At 43.9% G+C, this 27383-nt stretch overlaps 1 protein-coding gene across 1 annotated transcript in view; it reads left to right on the forward strand.

Annotated features, from left to right (window-relative positions):
- The window catches only part of lamc3 (laminin, gamma 3), a 99216-nt gene that overhangs the window by 56837 nt on the left and 14996 nt on the right, over positions 1-27383 (forward strand). The window contains exons 10-13 of the mRNA XM_070989767.1: positions 2006-2204; positions 12327-12436; positions 15703-15930; positions 26882-27070. Of these exons, the coding sequence (XP_070845868.1) occupies positions 2006-2204; positions 12327-12436; positions 15703-15930; positions 26882-27070 (726 nt within the window). The remainder of the gene's footprint in view (positions 1-2005; positions 2205-12326; positions 12437-15702; positions 15931-26881; positions 27071-27383) is intronic.

Below are 27383 nucleotides of genomic sequence, written 5' to 3' on the forward strand. Positions count from 1 at the left end.
TTTTGGCATTTGAGCCATCGGATCAACTCGTGTCTGCCATCAGCTGCTTGAGATGTGTGTGTGTTTGGGTCTAAATGTGTACTGGTATGAGTGGTGGCTGGTCGGACTCAGGAGTGAGTATTGATCGGTTATTTAGTTTAGACCTCTCACTCATAGCGGATGTTTTTTCCAGTGGTTAAGATGTTTAGATATGAGAGGGCTCATTCCTGTCCGCTCGGTGATGGATTCAATCTGAGCCTTTTCTTTCCAGACAGGCTGATTTTTTCATTTTATTTATTTATCTTTTTAGTCCCTGTCATCAATATGTATTGATTCCGAAACTACACTCAGATGTGTGGTAGCTCATTTCACATGAGAGGTGGTTTGTCTTCACTAGTGATGATTGTGGCTGTTAAGCCGCTCCCCCTGCTCCTGATTGGCTGTAATTATCTATTTCTATTGATTCTGAAGTCACATTGACATGAATGATGCCTTATTGGACGGAGAACAGAAAGTGTTATTGATTAGTCATGTAATTGAAGGCTTTCCCCTTTCATCACTGCCTGTTTTTCATTTCCTACAAATACCTCCACAGTTGAATGATGAGTAACACAGCGAGTTGTTCTTCATTCATTGCGTATTCTCATGCTGAAAGCTGACATGTCCACTATGATGACAGTAAGATGTGTGGTTGAATTTTAAAAAAAGGGAAGAAGAAAAAAAAAAAGCTGCAACACCCCAACTTCTTAAATTTGTTTTACATTTGTAAAAGTTTGCAGCCTATTAGAAAAAAGAGAGACATGGATGTGTCACTTGAAAACATGAAAAAAAAAAAAAAAAAACAATTATTTAACTCATTTACATTCGAGCTGAGCAATAAGCAAGTGCCACTGCAGCTGGGGTCATAGCCGGAAAGATAGAGCGAGAATACTAATATAAAAATATAATTTAAAATAAAACAATTAAGCGATTGGTAAAATAAACAGCATTATTTAGTGGACCACAAAATGCACTAAATAATGAATGCAGAAAAAAACAGTTTAGACTTAATTGGAATACTAATTACATTGCTTTTTACTTAAAAAAGTAATAACTTCAACTAATTAATTACAACTACACATCACTGAGTAATACATCAAGAAAAGCAGCCAATAACGTCAACTCAGGGTGTCAAAAAGTGGGGCCTTATGAAAGTGCTGCAGGTCAGATAAAAACACTGATTAATCCGGCCATTGATGTCACAGCGAGAGTGGGCTGCAGGGCCCGGCAGAGATGATGAAAGGGGCTGTTGGTTGAGCAGATATTAGGCGATCAGACAGTTGAATTGCTCCGAATGACGCCAGAGGCCCCTCGCAAGCAAAATCACCCACTCAAGTCCTTAGCCCTCCCAACCCCCAGAAGAGCTCAGGATGTACTTCACACACGATTACTCTCAAAAACAAGGTGGCAGCCAAGCGTGCAACCTGTCAGTTTTGTCCATTTGCTCACCCAGAGCTGGTCGAGAATGGCAACATAGTTGGGTTTTTTTTTCTAAAAATTGTTATGATTCTTTCATTTTTAGACCATAACTGGTGCAAGGCTCTCCACAATAGCACGTGTTGTTTACTTCTTCATTGATTGAGGGCAGTTTTTCCCTATTTTTATTAAAAGTACAACTTGGGGTTGGTTGCAGAGTAGCGGGGAAGTCTAGTGGTGGCTAAGATCTTTGAAGTCCTGTTAATGTGCTATAATGAGGCAGAGATGAGAGGGTGGGTAATTACACTGACTCCTGCAGGGCTTCGCTGGGGCTCAGAAAGCCCGTACCCCTCTGGCCTCACGCATGCACGTGCACAGACTGGAAGAGAAACAGGCAGGTTATTTCTGAATGTACACAAAATAAATACTCATTCGGCTTCCACCACAACACACTTGCATGCACACAACTCCATCTCTGTTTACAGCACTGATGACAGGGAGTTGGCTGAGACTCCGATAATAAAGCTGACTCCGCTCACCTCTCTATCATCCAACCTCTGCCCCCCACTAGAGAAATTCCTGGGTCACCAAGTCTACAGCTACAGCCAGCTCCTCTCCATCACCTTCACCTCTGAGACCGTGGAGCTGCTCCCCGACCATGTCACCCTGCTCCTCGAAGGCTCTGGAATCACCCTGTCTGCCGACCTTTCACCCCAACCGGTGCTTGATCACGATCGCGGCCTCACACCGCGGCACTCCTTCATTGTCAGGTACGAGGTTTCAGGCATGCTGCTGTCAGTTTGTGAGTCTGTGCACATGCTTTTTTTTTTTTTTTTTTTTTTTTTTTTTTTACTGTTGAACTAGAGTCTCTCTGGAAAATACCAAAGTGTTTGCTTGGGTGTGTGCATAAGAATGAATGTTTGTTTTTCTCTACATCTATGCATCTCCCTGTTGTCTGACTTGTTCCTTGTTACAGTATATATAGCATCAACAGTGTACAGACTATCCAGCATGTAGCGATGAGCCAGCTCCCCCATGTGCTGGCTGTCATGTACATCTGCCAGGTGCAGTGTTACATTCCCATTTTTACACTTCATACATTTAGCAGATGGTCTCACCTGTAGTGAGATGAAATGTGGGCAGCAGTGGAACGACACAGACGTCACCAAAACTGCAGAACAAAAAAGAGAAGAAGGGGGAACAGCAGTGACACATAACTGACTAATTTCATGATCGTGGAATATAGCACCAGATGTAGCGTAGCTAAATGTTAATAGCAGCAGGCTACATGCTCACAATGACAATGCTAATGTGTTAATGTTGAACAACTGAGGCTGATGGGAATGTCATTATTTGAACCAAAAATATAGGAAAAAAAATCATTTTGACCTGATATATATATATATATATATATATATATATATATATATATATATATATATATATATATATATATATATATATATATATATATATATATATATAAAATGTGCAGGATAATTATTGGATCATTAAAAAAACTTTCCTTGTCTGGGAACCATGAATATCTCAACCAGATTTCGTGCCAATCCATCCCCTGTGTTTCACTGGACAAGAGGAAATTTTGACCTTGCGGTGGTCACAAGAAGTCATCCTGGTTTTGCGAGATACAAAATCAACTCAAAGCCTCGAGGATTCATCCTCTGCGGACTATGAATGCCTGCACCTAATTCCATGGTAATCTATGAGATAATTTTTCTGATATTTCAGTCTGGACCGACCAACCATCTACTACCATCCCCAGAGCCATGGCGCTAGTGTAGTAAATATATGATAGGATGGATTCTTGCTTGACAGATCACCTCAGGCCACAAATATATGAAAGCTTCTGTAATTTAAGTGGAGAGGGGGGGATATGAGGTAGTTCTTCAGCAGCTGATGTGTGTAGGAGTCTGATGTTCAGACTATAGTGGGGGAGGTCACTCCACTCCAGGAGGAGAGCGTAGGGGGGGTCCGGATGGAGGGATGACCAGGTCGTAGCAGGAAAAAAGAGCTAAGTGGAATATAGCGACAGCATGCAGGGCAGGAGGTGGAGCGTAGAGTGGGTCCATGGCCTGGAGGTGCAGTATGTGGGCAGTGGTCCCTTTAGAGCCTGATGTGCTTCAGTGCAGCCACAGACAGCCAGTGGACGAAATGAAACATTATTGCTCTCTCAATGAGGAAAACTGGGACACTGAAAGGGCAAAGAAATCTGAAAACATTATTCAGATATAAACAGATGATTAATTATCTGGTAGTAATATGATTATTTTAACAGCTGTTGGGTAGTGCTGTGATTTTCACCTTTAGACCTGATATTGAATCCATCCACCTTGGTGACTTGAATGGCAGTTCATAGTTAAGATATGATGTTATTTTCTTCACTTTATTGGCAGCTCAACATCATATTATTACCAGATAATTATCTGTTTATATCTGAATAATGTTTACAGATTTGCCTGCATACTGCACCTCCAGGCCATGGAGGCTGGTTCATGGTTAAGATGTCATGTTATTTTCTTGACTTTATTGGCAGCTTAACCTACACATATATGTATGAGGAGAATAAGAAACTATTTAAACTATTTAAAATAAAAAAACACATCATTTCTGTATAGGGCCAAATATGTCAGAATTATTTTCGAGAAATGCAGTGAAACTAATGAAATATCACTGCAGTATATGTGTAAAAATCCAGGTATTATCTTGGTGTATATATACAGGATATGTCTTAATACAATATTGCAGTACATATTGAAATATGTACACTTTATGAAATCCAACCGTGCAGGTTTGAATGTGCACATACGCACAGAAATGTGTGAATTCACAGTTTTATTCTCATTATTAGAATCTGTGGAGTGTCGTGGGATGAATTCTGGGAATTACAGAGTGTGTGTGAACTTCAGGCTCTACAGCACTCTGCACAAATGTACACTGCATGCAGATGGCATGGATACTTGCAGCCCACATGCCTCCAGGGATTTTCTACTTTAATTTCAAAGTCTGAATTAGATATTTTGTCCGTATTTTTGTCTTTGAGTAAAAACATCTCTGACCTACCACGGCACATTGCAGTTTTAAGTATGAGTTGTCTCCCTCGCTCACTATAGCGCACACTGTCACCTCCCACACTAACATGTAGAAGCGCATTTGTCCTCTAATCAGACCACATTCAAACACCTCCAGTCACATATTTGCGGAAAAATATACAGATGAATATAAGCTGTTTTCACCCGTGCCTTGTCACAACACCTAGAAAATATTAATATCTTTTCGACCTTGCTCGTGGGTGTAGATTTTCTTATAATTTGAGGGCAACGGCACGTCTTTGAATCCTGCAGCAATCAGAGGTTGGATACTGTGATAAAGATAGCAGCAATCAAAATCAAGCTGCGACACAGTTCCTGTCACACAGAGCTGATGGTGTTTACATTACCCGTCGCTGGCAGTCTGCTGTTTTTGTTTTCTCTGTGATTACATTAAGTTGTGTGTCAGCTGTAATAGTTTGTGTCGTAGATAGCTGATTAGCATCTCTATTTGGAACAGAGATGAAAGCACTGATTGGGCCGTTTTTGTTTTTTGTTTTTTTTGCCGTCCTGCGTTTTGTTTTTACTGCGTTGTGATCCTGAGTTTATTTGTCTGAACAAGTCCGTGTTGAGACATTTTCTTTTCTTTTTTGTTCAGTTTGCCTTAAAGTAATACTCACACGCCCTTATATATGTTGAAGAAGTGGTAATTATTTCTGCTTTCCATACTGGCCATGAAGGTATCCACGGGTCAAAAATCTACAGCCTACATTCTGTATGAAAATGCAGTCTAGACCTTAAGCTAAAGCTACTGTGAGACTTGAGCTCTCCTCCACAGTTACAACCCATTTAGTGTGAAATGTCTTCTTTTTGTTTCCCCAGAAAATATTCTGTCTTTGAGCAGCAGTGGAGGGATAGTAACAGAGCGAGGGAATAGTTGCCCATTACTTTAATTGGAATCATGTTACAGTACGATGCGGTCTCTCCGATAGAGACAGCCACCAGTAGCTCTCTCTGTATACATGCGGGTATATGACTCAAAAACATGTGAACCTTTCCTGAGCTATCGTCTCCAGCCTTTTCCTTGGAGATGTTCAGTCCGCATCATCAGCACACCAAAGAGGCAGGCTGTGTTAGGACATCCTACTCTCATCTCTCGTGATCCTCTGTGTTCTCAGACCGGTCCATTTTGTCATATTTACCCTCAGCTATTTGTAGGACGGTGCCGCAGACACGGTCTCTGCTGGAAATCCTCAACCGGAGTTTTCATCTCAAATTAGACTTCCGCTTGGTTCCCCTTGCCCCGATTTGCTCTGTACCAAGACTCCTGCAGGCCTCTTTTCCTCCTTGCCCTTCACAGTGAAGTGGTCAATCCAGAGGTGGAAGCGACTGGAGGAGGCGGACCGGGGCTGAAGAGGTGAGCCCTGGTGCAACGGTCTGCAGAGAAGCAGCGGTGTAATCAGTCACACTGCTGTGGTGAGATCTCATCAGGTCAGTCGACCTGGCGGAGCGGGTGCAGCTGGCCTGGTCTCCACGTTGAACCTGTTAAAAAAAAAAAAAAAAACAGGCTTAAGACAGTCGCTCTATTTTTGTTCTCTTCCCCCACTTGGCCTGGCGTCTTGTAGCCAGTAATCCTTCTCATCCCACTCAGCACCTCCTTCACACTGTTTTGTTGCAATTTGTCTTCAATTCTGCCCCTGTGTTTCTATCTTTAATTCTCTTCCTCAGCACCCGCGGACCAACTTAACTTCCTCGCTGTAGCCAGCCATGGAAGCCCTCTTCTTCCCTAAGAAGGGATTTAATTTTCTTTGTTTTCCAGGGTTTGTTTAAATTGAACCACGGAAAACAGCCGACTGCTTAATGGAATTGAAGGGTCCACGTGGAAAATGACATGTTACGCAGCCGGGGAGCCCTGCATTCTCTGTGTGTGTGTGCTCCACAGGGCATGTTCCAGTCCATTAGCTCAAAACACTCCTGTCGAGCCTCCACATACTTCTGGGATCACACTCTTACAGTCTTGATAACAATGGACAGCTGGCTGTTGGCTGCTGCTGAAAGAAATCTAAAAAAAAAAAAAAAAAAGTCATATGTGAAATTTTAAAGAAGCTGAAGGAAAAGGTACAGTAGGTTACAGCATTCAGAGTGAGCTGTACTTTGCTTGGAGTTGAGCTGCACTATTTCAAATGGGAAGCGATTAAAGCATGAGCACAGGGCTGGCCAGAAGCGGAAAGGTCTGATTTGATGGATGTTGTGAAGTGTAAACCTGCAGGTTTGGGTAGCAATGATGGGCTCACACAGCAGTCGGTTGTCTGGAATCACGCTACAGTTGTTGGCAGTTTGGGCAGGAGTCAATATACTTGTCCTGTTGTCTGCGGTGGTGGAAAACAGAATTTGACAAACGACAGGTCAGGCTTGTTGAAATTGGTTTTAGTGAAGAGGGTAAAAGACGAGCCGGCCACTTCAAATGGAGCATCAGGTGATAACAAGAGGAAGAATGTGGTACGAGCAGTATGAGGATAGTAGGGTGGGATAAACCTGTCTCTGTATCAGCGTGGAAAACACCACTTGGACTTACTGCATTAGATATTTATGTAGATCTTTGCTGCATGTAATCTCTGTGTGTCTGTCTAGTTTGTATATTCTTAGCAGCACAGCTCTGGAAGTGACGGTCTGACGCTCGGTCTGTCGACCCGCCACTGAAAAGCTGTTGAGAGATGGTGAATTGTTACGAATTGTTGTAGGGACATTCATGGTCCCCAGAGGATGACTCCTAATAACTTTGGTGACTTTTCCTCTAGCGTCACCAAGAGGTTCACATTTGCAGATTTGAGTGAAATGTCTCAATAACTATCTGCTGTATTGACATTAATTGTAATAAATCTGGTGATCCTCGCTCTTTACTGCTAGTGTCGTCATTACTTTAAGTCTGTGAACCTGCTGGTTGGTAGAGGTTCGGTTGCAGCTCTACAGGTGTCTCTTTGACAGCATCAAATTGGTTCATTTAGTGTATTTTATGTCAAGAAAAAGGAACAAAAAATGAAGAAAGTTTCCACACAGATTTTAATGTAGCTTTTGTGTGCAGCTACCGGTAATACGTGTCAGACTGTTGAGTGCATTAAAGTTCTTATATCACTGTCGGCTGTGAAACTGTCAGCAGCCTTTGTAAAGCTGGATCTTGTGATATGGGCTTTGTTATAAGTACAGAGGTTATTTTACATTTTTCCTTTGTGTGCTTTATGACTAAACGCTTGTTAAACTAATGACCATTCCATAAGCCTCAGCTGTTGCTTCCTGTTTATAGCTAATTAGCGTGCTAACATGTAAAAATGATATAGTGTTATACAAAGTATGTCATATACACTGTTATAGTCCAGCTTAGCTGTCCAGCTGTACTGGTTTTGTTCTTTCTGACTTGCTCGTTGCGTCATTGTCAGCTGCAGCAGCAGCAGCCCTTTCCTGCAAAACAGGCTCTAAAACCCCACCGTACTGCACACTCAGCACCAAGCTGCTAAATACTCTGCTGTGTTCACTAGCTGGTGAAGATAGAGTATACTAAAATTCCCCCAAAATGAAATATATCAAAACAAGCAGAATATTCTAATGCTTACTCATATAATTTGTGGTTTCAGGGGAGGTTTGGTGCAACTTATTGGCTTCAGTTAGCGTGTGCAGCATCCTGCAGTCTTTCTCTCACAGTTGCCGGTGGTACAAAGGCCAAAATCAAAACCTGTGCTCGTCGATGGTATCTGGCAACCCGTGCTGCACAGAAGTACAGCCAGATGGATAAATAAATTGTTGTTCGTGAAGCATATCTCCAACAAGTAAATCCCCCTAAAATCACAAACCATAACTGTCAGGTTTTAATCTTTAATGGTGATGGCCAATTTGTAGTTTCTGGAAGCGGCTCAGGACTGTCCGATTTCAACAGCTTCTCAAAATGATGCATAAAACTGTGCTTTGGACTCAGAGGACATCCTTATCTGTCCACCTGATGATGTAGATTCAATACTCACTCTCATCTTACTCTTTTCTACTTTAATAATAAAGTAAAATATCTGACTTTGCAAGTGTGATGAGGAGCTCTTATGTGCCATCAGCTCTCCTGTGAGTGATCTTCATATGGGGCAGAGGCACAGATTCTTGCTCCAGCAGAAGATCCAGCCCCTGAACTGGGACACAGCTTGTGTCTTTCTGTCCCCTCCAGTACTTCCATGCCTCTCTCTGGTGTCTGCGCACTAGTAATGAGTTTTCCCTTAGCACCAAGAGCCCTGGCTAAAGAAGCTCTTTGGTACCCTTTCTGAAATGCACTGGAGCTTGGGGGGGGGGGGGGACTGTCATTAAGTCTTCCTCTCTGGAGAGGCTCTCCACAGATCTCATTACACTTCTCAGGTATATGCACAGATGCACTCCGCTACATACTCTATATCATTCCCTCATGGTCCCTCTGACTCTTTCTGCCTCTCAGTGTCTCACACACACACACACACATACACTCACACACACTCTCTCACACATGCAAACATGTCAAGAATTTGTGCAAGTCTGAGCTTTCGCACAAACACATTAATCCACTCAGCCATCTGGCCGCGTTATTTGCAGTCCGACGTAACATATGCACAAAAAACGAACACGTTTCGAATCCAGGATTATACACGTTGCTCAAGGTAAGTGTAAATAAACATGAGCAGAAACACACACATCACGCTCAGCAGACAGCATCTGCATTCGTGGCTAGTAAATATGTTAACCTGTTAAGTGGCTGTGTGTTCCCACCTGGTGCAAAGATCATTGCAAAATCAGATGGAGGAGAAATATATAGAAGCACTGGGATGGGAGCGGAGGGAATTGATGAAAGGAGGGGGTGAATGGCTTATATAAGGTAGCATCCACACTTCTCTCTGATGTTCCCTCTGTTCACTTTCTGTTCCCTTGAAACCAGTAGGCGGGGAGGTTTTATTGCCTTGCTTGTAGGTGTATGTGTACGTCTGCAGCATGTAAGCATAATATTTATGCCAAAAGGAAGCCCTCAGATGCTCAGCCACCTTCCACAATCAGCTGACGGACATTCTGCATACAGTTAGTCACTGCTGATCAGCTGTTCACTGCTTTAGCTGCCAAACGTGTTTCAGGAAACCGGTTAGATGAACGTGTTTAAAAGGAATGAGCCAATTTGCAGCAGTCAGCAGAGCTCTAGTAGTAGCGCGGGCATGAGGTCCACCTGGCGCGGAGCTCATTCCTGTCATGTTTTGAAAATTCACTGACTTTGATGGTAGATCAGGGTCAGCTGAAAATATCGAACAGAAAGCAGACTCGGCTGCCAAAATGAAGAAAAACTTTTGCTATAGGTGACTGAGCACAGCAAGAAGAAACATGGGATCGCTATATGCCTGGATAAACTATGAATTATTTGTGATTTATTAACCCCTACAGTCCCCGGCCCAAAACTCAGTCCTTGTGCTGCTCGCGTTTACCTTTAGGATAACCAGGACTGACTCAGATATATGATGTGAAGGCTTCTTTCTCTGCACCAAAATGACTTTGCACAAACAACCTTTGAGCTGATATATGAAACAGGTGAAAATTGAGATGCCACTAATCTGTCTGACTTTATCAGGCACAATTCTAGCATGTGAATACATTAATAACATGCCCCCATATGTTTTATCTTTACAGTCACTCTGATGCTTACTTATCCTCCCCGTACTGAATCATCTTTCTCCGTCCCTCACACACTGCTCATGTCTTGCTCTCTTGCTCACCTTGTATCTCTATCTCTGCTCTCTCTCTCTGTGGGTACTCGCGGTGTGTGTTTGTGTGTGTCCATCCAGTATTCTTTTGGGCTTTTCTCTCCTGATGATCTCCTCTCATCCTCAGCGGAGCAGGCTTAATTACAGCGTGGCTCTCTGCGCTCTGCTTGGTGCTGATTAAAAGGGACACTGACGCTCCATAGGGAAAGCCTGACTGGGAGTTTGTTCACTTTCATGCACACTCTGCTTATCGCTGTCTGACCAGCTCCATTACCATGGCTTTGAGGCCCAGTTTGTAATTGCCTCTCTTTATTACTGTGCCTACATGTCAGGCCAGGGAACAAGGACCCGCCGCATCAGTGGAGAGAGTATGTGTGGCAAGCCAGGAATGCACAACCCCACATGCACATTTCTGCTCTCATGTGCCGAGTATAAATGTGAATGCTAAGACAGAGGCCGTGGGTAAAATAAAGCATTTTGAAAGCGAGTTAGTGTCGGGCCGAGAACAGTTGACCCTCATAAAATGGAGGGCATCGAACACTCACAGATGAAAGGCTGACTTAGGCTGATGTGGTCAACAAGCTAAAGGTTTTGCACTTCATTCTTTTTATATTCTTGCCTGTAATTACAAGGTTCATGTGTTTTAATTGGGTACCACTTTCAAATAAGGTGCTCTTTATAAGTGTTGTTTATAAGTTGTCAAATACATTTATTAATAGTTAAACAAGACTTGGAGTCTACAGCCAAGCTGTATGAGGCTTTAAAGGGGCCAGTGTAGTCCTTAAGAGCTGCTTGTCGGGCGGTCAAATAGCTTTGGAAATCCTCTTCCCGTGACACCTTTCTGACGTCGCATTGGGCCTGGGGGCCATGTCCAACCATTTCTCTAACTTCGACATTCACAGTATTGGACAAATCAACTTTTTTTTGGCCCGGCAGTTGCACCAGATGAAAGGTTAAGGATCACCAAAGTTATTACAATTCATCCTGAGGGGAGGATGATTATCTGTGCCAAATTTCATGGCAATCCATCCAGTAGCAGTGGCAATGTTTCTCTCGCAAATGTCAACCTAATGAAAAGTCAGGGGTTCTTCCTCTGGGGGCTTTGAATCTCTGTACATAAATTTCACAATTGTGGGGATATATTGGTCGGGACAGCAGCAGTCGACGCTGCTGTCCACGGAGCCACCTGAGCTGCGTGGCTTAAAATAATACAGTGATGCCTCAGAGATACAGCAGGTTATAAGGCTGATGAGAATAAGTTTTGGATCTCTGGCATTCCCTGGGTATGAAAAATCCCTTTGGCTGGTATTTTTCCTTTTACTCCCTCGGCAGAAGTGCTTTGTCTTTTCAGCTAGCTCTTTAATTCGTTAGGAAGATCCCAGCGGGCATGCTAACCCTAAATCTTTGGAAAACATCTGTCGAGCATCTGAACCAAAATCCATCTTTTTAACGTTTTATCAACATTTGCAACTGCAGACTTAATGGCTCACTAAACCATGAGAAACATACTAATTGTTCGATATCACCTGTTAGAAAGTGAAGTGAAGATTACAGGATGTGAGTATGTTCCTTCATGCTGCTGCACTTTGGGACATTCACAAGATCCTGGGAGAAAATTGAGCAACACAGCATTGCCTGTCTGGAGCTGACACAGCACCTCTCATCAAGATGGAGAGAGTGCACGATACCTGGAGTAAAACAGGCAGATGTCAGCCGTGAAGCTTGGCTTTGCAGAACATCCTTCACCAGATGGCAAAGCTCAGTGATCAAGACCCTGAATGTGTTGAAGTCAGCACATTTACATTTTTCTTCGCGCTGTGTGTGCATGTGCTGGTAGAGCTGGAGATAGCCCACCATGAAATGTCAAGCTGTGACAGAGCGTTTCATATCTTCATAGCTGTGGAGAGTAATTAAATGGCTATTAAAAAAAAAACACTTCAGTTGCTCATAAATCAGCCACGCAAACACGTTTACTCCACTTTGATTTTTGTACCTGTAAAATGTGATTTTTCTGGTCTTTAATCATCGTCTGTTAGCATATGAATGCACTGCAGAAACATACTATAAGTGATATGTTTCCTGTCTTCTCATCTCGCAGGCTTAATGAAAACGAGAGGAGATTTAAACCTGCATTGTCTGCCTTTGATTTCCAACGACTCCTTTACAACCTGACGGCTCTCAGAATCAGCAACGCTGGAGGTCACAACTGTAAGTGCACGTTTGTGTGTATGAGAGTGTGTGAAGACTCTGCGCTGCTTTAATGTACAATATGTAACACAGTTTCAGTGTCGGGCAGGCTACTCAGAAAGTGTGGTGAGCTAAAGCTACCAGTTACTCTACATTAAATGGAGCATCGCCAACCAACTTCAAGTGTAGATCAATAAAACTGTCAGTCAAACGGAGCTGTGCTCTCTGCTCTCACTGCTCCGAAACCAATTTGACAACACAAAGAAAATGAAGTGCAGAAATGTGCTCCTCGTAATAACAATAAGCAGGTGTTGTAAGTGCGTGTATGGTCATCTGTGTTTGTTTGCGTGTGTGGAGCTTCTTGTTGGGGTTGCACAGTAAGCACCTGAACACAACTCTTCTCTGTTGTTTCATGTATTTGTCGAAGTACGGCCACGGCGACTTTCTTAGGATCAGTTCCTCACCGTCCTCACCCGCTGCCTTATTTCCATGAAGTCAACTCAAGCTCTCGTGTCTGCATTGCCGTGCAGCAGAGACGTCATAGGCCCAAAGATTGGGACTTATGTCGGCTACACATAAACGCCCGTCCTGTGGTGGCGTCACTTTCTGATCTCTCGCAGTTTTATGCAGCAGAAAGCTCTGCTGTGTCTGAGCTACTTGATCAATAAAGTAGCTAAGCTATTTTATTCAGAAAATGGCAATTACCACTGCCACATGTTTTTTATTTCAAGGATGCCTTTTAACTTGACCACTCATGACCATTTATATGTTGTACTGCGACGACACTTCACAAACATACTGACGACGTTATTATCGACTTCTCTCATTGCCTTTTTCACAGTGCATTGTCACATCCCTTAGCAGCCCGGTTGTGTGTATATCTGTAAGAGCATTGCAGGATAATGTTATTTCTGAATGCTTTGCGATTTACAAATAACACCAGCAAACTTTGAAGTGCCACAGAAATTTTCCAGAGCCTTCACATTTTAGTAATAAAAAATACATTTTCATCACACAGTAGCGCAAATTATTAAAGCAGCACCAGAGATAGTTGCTAAAACAGTGTCAGTGTTTGTATTCAGGGAATAGTTCAACTGTTCCGAAACTGGCTCAGCAAAAAAACAGGACATTTATTCCCAGATGTTAGGAACTAGTTCTTGAAATCCTCCTCTTATTTTCATCATGTCCTTCCTCCCTCTCTATCTGATAGTCTGCATTGTAAAGTACTGGCTGGATCTGAGAGGCATTACGGCGGATTAGAGCACCAAGAAGACAGAACAGCTGGCCAAAATCACCAGCTCTCTCGCACTTATTTGCACCATTTTAATTAGTTGCTCAGCACAGGCGTTGTGTGGTTCCGTGTGCACTTGCGAGAAGTTTGTGCATGCAGAAACCAGCAGCACAATCAGCGTCATCAATCCGCTTCCTGCAATGAACGTGCAAACAAAGTCAAGCACAGAGTTTGCACTCCATCTATTGCACATCGCAGGGGAGAAACTCTGTTAATGATTTGTGTTAGGTCTCAAACTCTTTCTCAAACAGTCTTAGAAGTGCCTTATCGCTGCAGGCTGCACGACAAACTTTAATTTCAAAATCCCATAAAGCTGTCCTCTCATCTCTCTCCTCTCTCCCTCTCGCATTCTCCTTTACTCTTTCAAGGCGACACATTATACCCCCCTTCTCCACGAGTTAACACAGTTCCCCGGGGTTTTAATGAAATGTCTGTGACATGCTTCGGTCAAAATACAGCAAGGATCAAGCGCCGCAGCAGCCTTCTCACCCTGTCTAAACGGCCCTGCTCAGAGCGGCCTGCACCTCTCTGCACCGCAGAAAGTCTCTTAAAACAGAACTGTATTATTCTAATGACAGTACTGTCTTTTGACTATAAAGGCAGGCTTTGACAGCTGCAGTCACTGTAAAGGCTTTTCATTTTCTCTGCCACAAAAATTGAGTTCTGAGCAGAGAGCATAGGCATATTGGAGTTTATGAGCAGTCAATGGCTTAATGGCTTAATGTACAGGTACCTAAGGAGACCTAAATTGTCACAGTCTGCAGGGCTGCAGCGAGCGAAGGGAATTAAAATCTCGGCCGCTCTGACGAGGTGTCTTGGAGAAAGGATTGATGGAGAGAACTTGCACAGCGTGACTTCAAATGAAATGTTTTTAATTAACCGAAATATGCGGTACAGTGTCTGAAAACGGGTCTAATTGCACATTTCCCCCCGTTGAACGAGCTAAAAGAATTCAGGAGGCAGAGGAGAGTAAAGGGTAGCGGCTAAGGCGAGTCATGGAGAGGAAAGAGGAGAGGCTTGCCTACTGATTATCCCTCAGAGGTGCAAATGAACTGGGTTTCATCACCGCTGAAGGACTGGCTGGATCATGACTTGTTAGAAGTCAAGGTCCATCCTCTCCTCTGGTTCTTCCACTTTCTCACCCCTCACTGTTTCTTGCAGTCAGATTTCCCTCATTATGCAGCCGCTCATTCACACTTGGTCTATTTCTTAGCTGACAAAGCTGCATACTCATACGTGTGCAGCATTTTCCATCTATCTATCCACCTCGCGTGTCGTCAGCGAGAGCGGACGTGACAGTGGACTCGGCGATGGAGCAGGAACAAAAGTAATTTCATGTTCTGTGGCTGTGGTTTACAGAGCGCGGGGTGAAAGGGATTCAGTTCAGGATGGCCTGCCCCCATCACTATTCATGAGTCGAGAGAGGGATCTTGAAACCCCACAGGAACTGCACGTCTGACATACCTCCACCAAGTCTCCTGTCTCCTTTTCTTCTCGTCTTGCTCTGCTGCAGTGATTTATTCATTTGCTATATCAAAGATTCCCCGGGCGATGAGCGTACGTGTGTGGGCGCATGCGTGCGCACGTGCGTGTGCAAGTGAGCATTAAGTGTGGCATTTACGGGTATGTGGGTGGATGAATCTGTTATTGTGTTTGTGTGTGTGTGTGTGTGTGTGTGTGTGTGTGTGTGTGTGTGTGTGTGTGTGTGTGTATGTGTGTGTCAGACTGTAAACTGTAAACACAGGCCAGAACCTGTAATGAGACAGGGAGGGAGGGACAGCGCTGCAACAAATGCTAATAACCTACTGCTTAACGAGATGCAGAGACCCACAAACACACACACACACACACACACACACACACACCTAATTCTAGAGAAAAGCAGCTGCCCCAAACACTTCAACAGGCCTCTGAGGCAGCAATTATCAGTTTACTACTGACCTTTGTAAGCATCAGTTTTATGACAAAGCGCTCTTTCCTCTTCCTTCCTCTCCAGACACATCGCAGCTTGCGGGGGTGACCCTGACCTCAGCCTCCCTCTCCTCTGGTCCTGCCATCCCTCCTGCCCCATGGGTGGAATCTTGTTCCTGTCCCCCAGGATTCGCCGGCCAGTTTTGCGAGCAGTGTGCTCCAGGATTCACCCGGGAAGACCCTGGCAGAGGGGCTCTCTCAACATGTGTGCCGTGCAACTGCCACCAGCATGGAACCTGTCACCCGGAGACAGGTAATAAGTGAAACGCTTACAGTATATTTGGCAAGGACACAGCTGCATTCAGATGAAGTCGGGAAGGCGCGGTGACTTTGCACTTCACTGACACCCAGCCAGCAGTGTTTCCGTTTCAGTGACTCCTGCACAAGCCTGAAAAAAAAAGAAGCCTGAAAAGTGAAATCATAAATCAAGCGCAAAACATTTTATATTTAAAGGAGAACTCAACTAGTTTTACTTGTCAAAGTCAATTTACCAGTCGCAGGGTGTGCTCCACAGCCCGTGAAAGCAACTGTATAATGTGTTTTAAGACTTTGGAGGAGCTTTGTCATGTTTAAGAAAATATATCGACATACTTAAGAAACTGTATCGGCTTGAGCACGACATACAAACACTGAACAGAAAGTTAGCTTTGAAATACGTGCGCTGTGTCTGAAAGCACTGCCTGTTTACTGTATGGCACGCTGTATTCGCGCTCTCAAAAAAAGTAGCGTTCGAGGCATGTACATTACTTTCCACTGACAATCCCACAATGCAATGCTGTGAAAAATGGCGTTACAGCTGTGACGAAAAAAAAATGATGATAAATACGTGTCTGAAATCTCAATTTGCTTCTCACTGCGAATGTCTTTTATGTAGGGGATGGAAGTGAATGATTGAACGAGGGAGTGGTTTTGGAAGCAGGCACGGTCATTTGCCAGCCCAGGCGGGTGTAATGCTGCCTTCATGTCACATTGGAATTTCAATGGATGTACTGTGGTGTTATGCTGTCAGTGAGCAGTATTTGTAACCCTCACAAAACACACTCGCTGAGGCTTACAAGTCGTAAACAAAGGAATCCATCCCATATGTCGGGACATCTGCATCAACTGTGACCATTCTGTTTGTAATCCGTCTCTTGGAAGTCCCCCGCCTTCATGGAAGTACAGTACGACATCACTGGAGTACTCTTTAGGAAGAAAAGTAAATCAGATCCAGGACCATTATTGTGTTTCTTTATTGCATTTATCAGACAGGCTATAAAACAAGAGTTTTCAGGTAACATAGGTGTAGTAAAGTGATTCAGTAGTCCACCACCAGTCAGTGCTCAGAGCTATTCCCACAATTAACATCGACCGTGGCAGCAAGCGTTGCTCGATGTTAAACAAAGCAGTAAGTTGCCAGCCCAGCGATGAAGACATCTCTCTAAAGCATTCAGCCAGCGTTACACAAGATGAAGGATCATCAGAGGTTGTTTAGACAGTATTTTCTGTCACTGCGCCTCTGAGAGAGCAGGGGGGAACAGAAAGAGATGCAGGCTGTTCGACTGAAGCATTTTTCTGTGTCTCTCCACAACTGACATTCAGTCATCATCGCTTCAAGGGAATGTAACTCAGTCATCCCTCAGGAGCATTGGCAAGCCATCACTCAAGCTGAGAACTGGATGGCTGTGCTAATACAGTAATATCCTTATTTCACTCCACTAATCTTTATAACACCAGCTAAAGTAGAAGTGTGTGTTTAATGCACCTGTCATTTTATGGGAGATAATAACAGCAGCTGCAGTGTTCTTTCAGATTCGTATCGTAAACGCGACGTTCCTGTAAGTGACAGAAGAAAAACAGCAGCTGCTGGGTGTGTAAACAAGTCGACCTCTTTGCAGTTATTTATATGTGTATGTCTTTGAGCGTGTACTATACACTCCTTTCTCTCCTTGAGTCTATCCACACTATCTCACTCTCGCAGCTTCTGAAACGAGTCTCTCCATCTCACCGAGAGCAGACAGCTCTGCCGTCCAAGGTCCCACCCTCCATCTTTTATCTTTCCTCAATCTCTTTCTTCCTCTCTATCTCTCCCCTCTACCCTGAGCCTTAAAGTATCAGAGATCTGACCTAGTTAGGAGATGCCTGAAGCTTTGGCTGTGACTGTGTGTTATGTTTGTGACTGTGTGTGTTTATGCGACTGTGTGTGTGTGTCCGTGCGTGTGTGTCTGAGGTCCGGAAGCAAGTCTGGTATCACTGCCTGCCTGCCTCCCTCCTAATTAGACTTGTTAACCGCCTCTTGGCTAATGATGTCTAATTTGCTTGCAGATTTTCTGTGTCACTTATGTCTCTTCTCAATCTGGATGTCTCTCTCTCTCTCACACACTCACGCACACACATACAGTTGTGTTTTCATTACTTCTGAGTACATTATATAGACTCACATTCATTTCTTGAAGACTTACCATAATCATGACCAATGCTTGCCAAACTCTTACCCAAATCACTCGATGATTTACCTTATGAGGACTCGTGTTTTGTCCCCACGATGTGACCGTGTAAACAGATTTATGCCTCCACAATATGAGTAATGCACATCCACACACGCACACACACTTGTTCTCTCTGCCTCTTCTTGTTCCCCGGACTCCTTAGTCATCCTCTTGCTGTCTTCTGCTTCCTCCTTCCTCTCAGCTAGGATTGCACCTGCTCTCCGCAGTCACCTTGACTTTGTTTTTAGTGTCCTTGACTCCCGTCTGTGCACGCTCCTCTTTAGTTTCCACTTCCTGTCTTTCATTTGTATTAATGTGGCATCCAGCAGTCCGTTCTTTCGTGCGATGTGTAATTTGTAAGCGCTTTTATGTAGAACAGGATTTAGTGCCAACAATGAAATGAGAGAGCAGATGTGAGAGAAAAACAGAAAAATCTGTTCATTTCTTCCTCCTCTGTAAAAATGGCAGAGAGTTTCCAGGGCGTTCTGAACACAAATGTGTCTGTGTTTAGAGTTGTTGGAAGGAAACCCCCTTTATTTATTGATGAACCTGTTTGTAGGAACAGCATGTAGAATTTGGGGGATTTATTGGCAGAATTGGAATATAATAGTCCTAATTGTGTTTTCATCTGTGTACAATCACCTGAAGCCACTCAGCGTTTAGTTTAGAGTTCTTTTTATCTACAGAGGGAGCAGTAGCCCACCATAGGTTCCCTCACACTTGGAAAGGGAGGCGTGAGGCGAGGGGTATTCAGCTGGCAGTCTGCAATCTCACCACTAGAGGGCACTAAATCCTGCACACTGGTCCTTTAACTGTTTAACATCAAAGAAGATTCGGTTTAAACTTAGCAGGTGGCACTTAGCAGCATTTAGCATGTTAATAGAGTTCACCCATCACAAGTCACAAGTAACACACACTCGTGCACAGGCGTGCACACACAGACACACAGAGACACGCACGCCTCTCATTGTGTTTTAAAAATATTTACATGGCGCAAGTGCCATGCAAATGATGAAGGAGTTTTAAATATGGAACATGCCTTGTCCTCTGAGTCATGGATCAAAAATCCCCCGTGTTTTGTCCTTTGGCACGAAGCTCTCGAGTTGAATAGCATTAGCCGACTATCTAGGAAAGGAAGGTGGTTAAAATTAGTCTTTCTTTTTCGAAATGGATGATAGTGGCACATCGTCTTCTGAGGGCCTGCTGGCTCGTCTTTAATAAAAAGAAGGAAGCAAGCAAACAGCAGAAGGCAGCTCTCCATAAATCTATAAGTTCAGGTCAAGGGGAGCTATCAAAGTAAGTCGATTAGAGAAACCCTGTTCATCATTTGTCACCACGAGGGCGGACCAACCTGCTGTTTCTCCTATCAGAATCTTAATTGCTGTATAATTACCTAACGACTTGTATCATCATGCAGGGTGTGCCCACAGACAGAATTGGGATGGAGTTTATTCACTGGCTGCCGAGGGAGGCTGCAGCCAATGGTGCATCATAATCATGATTTATTAACACTCTCTAAGTTGTGTCGGTTCTATTTGGTGTAGCGCAACACAACAGATTGGAAATGATAATATTTGTGGTGGAACGAGCAAACTGCGATTTCTGCCGGGCACCGACGCTGCAGGGCTGATGAAGTCAAAACATGTGTCCTCCAGATACAAAAGAAACTGCGTGCGGCGCATGTGTTTCCACAGTTTTGGACATACTTTAATTCCTGTGTTCCCCTGGAGTGCACATGCTCCCATACCAAATTGGGCTGATGCCATAATTTATAAGCTGGAGGCAGAGTGTTGAGGAAGGAGAGAGGAATGTAATGTATAGATAAGGAGGAGACACTCAATTTTCTCTGCAGCCCACAATGTAAGAGAGCGCTCATTAATCACCTAAACAAATGAAACACATGACGCGCTCGACCCTGTAGCCGCTGATGGGTATTGAGCATTAGGGCGCCGTGTTAAAGCTCCTCTGTTTTCTCTGCTCCCTCGCAGACCTGTGTGAGTCTTCTCAGGTGAACTACACTTGTACTTACATCTTCAGAGAACAATGTCATCTGAGGAAGTGAAAAATGACTAATAAGAGTAATTAAGGAGCAACGTCAACCGTTGTCTTATATCTTGCGAGGCAGCTCTCAAACAAGCAGGGGCGACACATTTTTGGCTAAGATTCCCCACGTTTGCGCTGCTTGTAGTATGACATCATCCTTTTGATAACAACATTTGAGCGTCCCACCCTGAGTGGAACATCAGAGGAAAATGGCCGCCATGTGAATACGGCTTATTATGTCCCCAGGAGGTGGAGGCGCCATCAATTCTCGTGCCAGCAGTAGCCTGGCTGTTCGCGGCCGAAGCGCTGGTCGGCGAGCAATTCTGCCCCTCTGCTCGTTTCTAATTACACGTAGAGCTGATCTTGACAAACACCTCATGAATTTCTAACGTAAAGCTTCATGTGTTCCTGGATAAGTGCACAGTGATTGCTCTGTGTGGTGGTCTGCAGTGAGGGGCTTCTCACCTGCCTGTGTGGGTAGATTTCCAGAAAACAGCATATATACAACCCTGAGTCCAAAAGCGTCGCAGCGTCCCAGCTTTTTTGGAATCAGGGTTGTAATATACTTCGTCATTTATATCCTTCCTAATGGATTATTAGTGACTCGCTGAGTGTGGAGAAAATAGAGCAGACGCCAAAACGATCATGAACCAATGTCCATCAAACTTGGCATAAAAGATTAAACACGCTGTACATGTTCAATCAACATCTTGTCTTTGTTTACCTGAAGCGGTTTTCATGTGTTTTTCTACCGCTTTTTTCTTCCATTTCCGTTCTTCCACCTCACAAGTGGATTATCATTGGCTCCTACAGGAACCTCTGAACACCTAACTTCCTGATCTGTGTGACTTTATCATCTGTAGTCTCTGTCATTGACCTACATCATTATTAATCATCCCACTTTTTACAGCATGTATTGTTCCACACCAGTTAAATCATGTATTCTTTCAATACACATGTTCCAATGAAAAAACTTCACATACTGCATGTCATGCCTATGCTTTTAGAAACTTTATAATACACTGAGTTATTAATAAACTCTGCCACTTATTACTGAGTGTCATTTCCTTCATCAGACTGTTTTTTCACATCAAACAATTTAAAATATGGATGGAAAGTATTGTTCTTGCAACTGCATTTATATGTAGATATATAATTTTTGTAACTTCACCATGTTACTTCATATGCTGCTTCAATATACTGTAAGAACAAATATTACCGGGAGCACAACAGAAGATTGCAGATGAGCATTTAAAGTCCAGGAATTCACATTATAAACTCTTCTCTTGACTAATTTTGCCACAATTGAGCACATGGACCCTCTACTGTCCAGCTATGTACAAGGTTCTGACTCAGTCTTGTTAACAGAAAGTCTGTCTTTGTTGGAGGCACGGGGTGTGAAAGACAGGGGTGTTTACCAAGCTGGGAGGGTCTAGTAGCATTACGCTAAGTGTATGATCGAGCGTGGGCTTTAAGTGATGATACCTCTGCTTTAAAACCCTTTGTGTGCTCTTGTAACGCGCACGAAAGCATTTGAAGATTTGAAGACGTGAATCCATGTGGATCAAAGTGGATCTGTCCGTGGATGCCCCCCGTGCATCCACAGACACGCAGCTGTGGGATCATTTGCCCAATGCATCAACTTCAACCACGATTTCGCCACTTCCTTTGGATCCAGCCATAATCTTGTGGCTGCTCGGGAGGCCAGTTACAGTTAGCTGCATTCTGCTGACCACCTGGATGCAGCATGTGCATCTGCTCTGCAAACCCCAGAATAAATAAGGCCTTTCTGTTCTTTCATAACAGCATATGCTTGTTTCTCACTTTGACATTTGTGCCGGGCCAAATTTTTGAATAATGCTCACTGGTTTTGCATCGCTAAATGTCACGCCCACTGCAGTCTGGCGGAGGAGGCTGGGAAACTGAAGCTTTTTCTGGCCTCGGTCCGGGAAGGGGAACGGACCACCAGCAGCTCCTGCAGCAAAGTACATTCAAGTTGGCCTCATAAAGGCCATCACCCAGAGTACCTGTCTCATTGCATCAATTAGGGTGCAGAAGAAATTACCAAACATGCTGCACGTTGCTGTTCTCATTAGAATGCTGGATTAAAATGGAGGATACTGTGAGTCAGTGTTAGCAACAATGGGCCACTTTAGAATGAGACAGAGGAAGCCAAGGCATGCATTTCCCAAATGCCTGCTTAAATGCCATCTTCAGCTCTCTAAGGTCATTAGTTAGAAAAATCTATGAGCGAAAGTTTAGGCAGACATACTGACAGTGAGAGTGAAGCTGGCTCTCGCGCTGGCTTATTCAGCCCCCTAATCTCTCTGGTGGGCTGCATTTGTTGCAGGCTAAGCCCTGAGATGCCTCGCCTGTATCAGCATGATGGAATATGAGGAGCGACAGTGAGGGGGAAAAGGAACTGAGAATGAGCAGAAAAGACAGATGTAGTCAGTTAGAATGAATCTTACCATGTAATTTCTCCTGCTGATCCCATTCAGCACGCTTTACTTATCTCCTCACAAGCAGCGCATTTATTTTACACAGAAATAAACAGAAAAATCAACAATGCGCACACTCTGTCTGCCAGCCTTGGTTTCCAGTCACACTGTCAGATCGCTGGTTTGAAAAGGTTTCAACCTTTCCCTTGATTAAATTAGTTTAGACAAGGACAACTTAGCACAACAAACCTGGTGCATCATCACAATGAATGCAAAAGCAGCAGATGTGAAAAGATAACCTCTAGAACTAAACGACACACTGTGTCTTACAGAGAGAACTACAAAGGTTTAACGTTTACCATGTTCTTCAGCTTAGTTTAGCGTGTTAGCATGCTAACATTTGTGCATCTGATGCTGACTGGAATGCTGTTAATTTGCAGGTATTCTGCTATAAACCGTAGAATTGGAAACATTTTACACTAGATGGAAAATCACCAAAGGATTCATAATCAGGGGATCATGAATGTCTGCTGACAAATTCATGCAATCCAACTAACAGAAGTTCAGATACGTCAGTCTGGACTAAAGAGGTGGACGCTGTTATCGACGTGACAGAAAACACACTTTTGTCTCCACTGCTTGTTTAAGTCCCAGAGAAAATCTCACCCTTGTTGTTAGAACAACTGAATGAAGTTACAAGATATTCAAGCAATTATTTAGAAGCTTATTGCATCAATTTCACGAGGGAATTGGCGCTTGATGCGCGGTAAATCATTCGTCCAGCTCCTCCACAGCAACGAGGTGACCAGCAGCGTGAGTTACAGCCGCTGCCGCCAGAGTTCCCATCCCCGATACTCTGGGGCCTTGGTCACAGCAATTTAGCTGACAGCGTCTGTACAAAACAAGAATTGATGCATTTATTTTCCACAGTCACAGTGTGACAAAACATATTTCCCCAGTCATCCGTATTGTGCACATTATGTATGGGGGTGGACAGAATATACAGTCCCTCCTCTTTCCTTCAGCGTCCTCCCCCCTCCTCTGCAGCAGTCTACTCATTCAGACCCCACTGACAAGCCACATCTGCAGCAGCAGCAGGCGCTTGCAGCATGTCTGTGTTAAATTAGAGAGCAGCATCACCATCAAACAGTCCTGCAGCACATTTACCCCAATTTCTACCCCCAAGGCCTCAGAGCAGCAGACAAAATTTTCTCTCTCTGTCTCTCTTTTTGTTTGGTTTCCCTCTCTCCTTCATTAAAACAGTGTGTTCACATGCATTAGTAAATAGATTTCCTTGCCCCGAAGCTTTTTAACGTTCCATTGGGCTGAGCAGACGAGCCTCCTGGAAAATGTGGAGGTCTTGAAAAGCTTGTGTATTCGACATCGCATCCATACTGCGCTTATGTGAAGCAGAAATGACAAATAAAGCGGTTTTCAAATTCTTCATCCCTTAAAAGGCATTTGTTGCTGTGAAACGAAGCCAAAAGCAGCGTAAACACTCACATACCTCACGCAGCCACATGTTGCTTTGAACTCATGTGACTTGTTTTACTTGTATTTCTGGCCACACGTCATCAAGACCCCACACACTGCCCTTCTCCTTGAGAGAGACCTCCCAAGATGGCAGAGAATGACATGCAGTGATCTTCAGAAACTCAATTTTGTCAGTAAATAAATCAGATTTCAGAGGCAAGAATGTAATAACAGTAGAGAGGCGCACTCTGATCTTCCCCTAAATGAAAACATACTTATTTTAAATCCATTTCTCCGTGGATTTTCTCTCCCACTTTTCTATCTCCATCTGGTGTTAAAGCTATTACAAGCCACTGCAAACAATGATAACCACTATCTTTAGAAGGGCTCCTCGTAGCACTTTGTTTGAGAGGAACGCTGAATGAGAATCACAAGCACAAACGCGCCGAGGGAAAGAGATTTGGAAAAAGGTAGATGACAAAGCCAGCGGTGTTCATTTGCTGTTCATTCATTTGCTGTGCAGCTGTCACACAGCCATGTATTCCAGTGTATTCCTGCTCTCCACAAGTGGCTTCCTTAATGAAGTGCATTAGTCCTGGATGTGTGTGCATTTCTGCTGAGAGTACAATGAGGAGCAGGTAGAAGGAGCGCTGGTAGAAAAGGAGCTCTTCGGAGTGTGATGCGTGGATGCGATGGCGCACTCCACGCTGCTTGTTTTGCCACGCACAAACATCACAGAAGAGCTCAGGCGGGGAGCGGAGCACTTAAGTGCTGTCCTCCATAGCTCAAAGGGGAGGAGTACGAGAGGGCGAGAGCAGAAGAGCAGGATTGTGTGGATTTGTCAAAGGATTCAAAGTGTTGCGGCTCCGCGGGGAGCTTCACAGAAATCCAGATTCATTACGGCTGAATGACCGTTCCTTGATTCATTGATAAAATCATCCCGGGGGGGTACGCGATGAAGTGATGGCGGTCAGGAGCGTCACATGACGAGAGGCCCACAGTTTGTGATGCATGGCGTTAGCTTTACCGAGGAGCCGATGGAATGATAATAGTGTCGAGGAGGCCCTCGGTGGCTCCACTGCCTCATATCACGCTCAGTCATCTTCACACTCAGTAAAGTCAGCACATTTCTGCTGCCATTAAATTCACTACGGCTCATTGGGGATTGGCACTGCGCGCCATCAGTGTCATTGTAATGCTTTGTGAAATCCAAGAAAGATTCACTTCTTTAAGCTACGAACAATCATTATTACTAAATACTCTGTTTAAATGACTGGCATTACGTGCTTGGAAGTCATGTATTATTCACCTCACCTCGCCAAAGAACTAATGATTTTTACCCAGAAGTCTACACTTCATCAGGCAACGGGATAATTGTTCCCCCTAATGGCTATGTGATCAATTTAGCTTTGCAGCCGTTATCTCATATACTTGACTTACAGGTCTGAAGTTAACAGGGCTTTATTTAGTGATGGGAGACATTGGTTGCAGTGACCCCAGGCAAGAATTTCTTTACTCCAATATTCAGTGGTGTGAGCTGATTTAAAAAATGCACAGCAAAGAACTCCTCGCTGAATCACACCGTAGGCTATGAGGGAGTGATGGGAAATTTTAATGAGGACTGTGAAATCGCAGTGCCCGTGGATTATTTGCCATGCATCGAGATCTTATTGGTGTTCTCTAGAAAATCAGCGCAATTATTGTTATCAACCCGGGCTGAAGCCGTTTGAGAAACTTTGAAAATTTAAAAAAAATGATTCAAATTATTGTAACTCCTCTGATATGCGCTCGCTCGGTGAATACTAAGAGCCGAGCGCCATGCTGTGCAGCAGGAATGCTAAATATCTTCTCGCGGCTGCACACAGCAGAATAAAGGCAGCTGTTATTTTGTTAGATTTTGAAATGCATAAGTGATGGTTAAACTTTAATGAACGTCTGCTCATTACGATCTTATGATGAATTTAACTTTGTAAGCATCTTAGCAGTTTTATTCTTTGTGGTTTTCCAAGAATGTTGGCACTTACTAATTTGCGGTCCTCTGAAGCTTTTGTCTGTCTGCACGTTAGAAGGCCTCATTGTGTTATGTTGAACTGTCATTGTTTCCCATCATGTCAGCCTGTGAGGTGCAGGTCTGCTGTGCTGCAGCAGCAGACAGGGTTGCTTCACAGTCATGCAGACCGCTCACTTTCTTCACTGCTGTGGATATTATCTCTAATTAGCATGCCGTGTCATCCAGCATGAGCGCAGCTCGCTGGATTCGAAACGAGGACTGAAAATGTGCTCGAGAAACTGAGCAGAATTCACCGGAGATTCGGTGTATGTACGTGTATATCAACACATGTTGCACGTGAGCAAATCTTTTAAAGTCGTGTAAGGCTGCGAGTTGTTTTTCCAAGGCTTTTGAAACAAGAGTTTGTTTTAAGGACATCATAGAATTGGTAATCTCTCCCACTTGGAGGGGGAATTGCTTTACTTCTTGAAGGTCTTTCAGACTGCATTTGGCTCTTATATTTCCCAAAGCAATTACAGCCAGGGTGAATTTAGTTGTCTTCTGCTCTCCACGGCGGGCTATGGGGAATGTTTTCTTAGCGGATTGGGCTGTGGAGTGGAGCGTTTGTGTGGAGTGGCAGCAGTCATGATCAGAGACACAGCGCACTCTGCTGGCGATGGGGGAAACATCACCGTCTGTGGTCTGAGTGTGTCCAACCCAGAGAGAACACAAGCAGGTGTGCGTGTGCCGCCGGAGTGCATAATTGTCTCTCTCCTCGCTTTGTTTCAGGTGTGTGTGCGTGCTCTGACTTCACCACGGGGATGACCTGTGAGCACTGCCTGGATGGTTACTATGGCAACGCTTTGATTGGCACGCCTGGTGATTGTCAGCCTTGCCCTTGCCCGGACCGTACCAGCTGTGCCCAAATTGCAGAGACAGGACAGGTGGTCTGTACCAACTGCCCTACAGGACAGACAGGTGAGATGAAGCACCAGCAATGGAAAACCCTTTTTCTTCCACCACGCAGATGTTATACATACTACAGTACATTATGTTGTATACACATTGCACATTATTCATACCTATACTGTGCAGTTATCCTTATCTATATTTGCGTTTGTTTTACTTTTGTCTTGTTTCTCTTTGATTTATCACTCGATTCACGTCTTTCCTTCTGCTTTTTGACTCGAGCCGCTGTAACAAATGAATTTTCCCACCTTGGGATCAATAACGTTTATCTTATCTTATGTCGAGAACAAAATGATGAGAACATTTCTACGAGACGGCCTGA

This window comes from Chaetodon trifascialis, chromosome 20, assembly GCF_039877785.1.
Source record: "Chaetodon trifascialis isolate fChaTrf1 chromosome 20, fChaTrf1.hap1, whole genome shotgun sequence".
NCBI lineage: Eukaryota > Metazoa > Chordata > Actinopteri > Chaetodontiformes > Chaetodontidae > Chaetodon > Chaetodon trifascialis.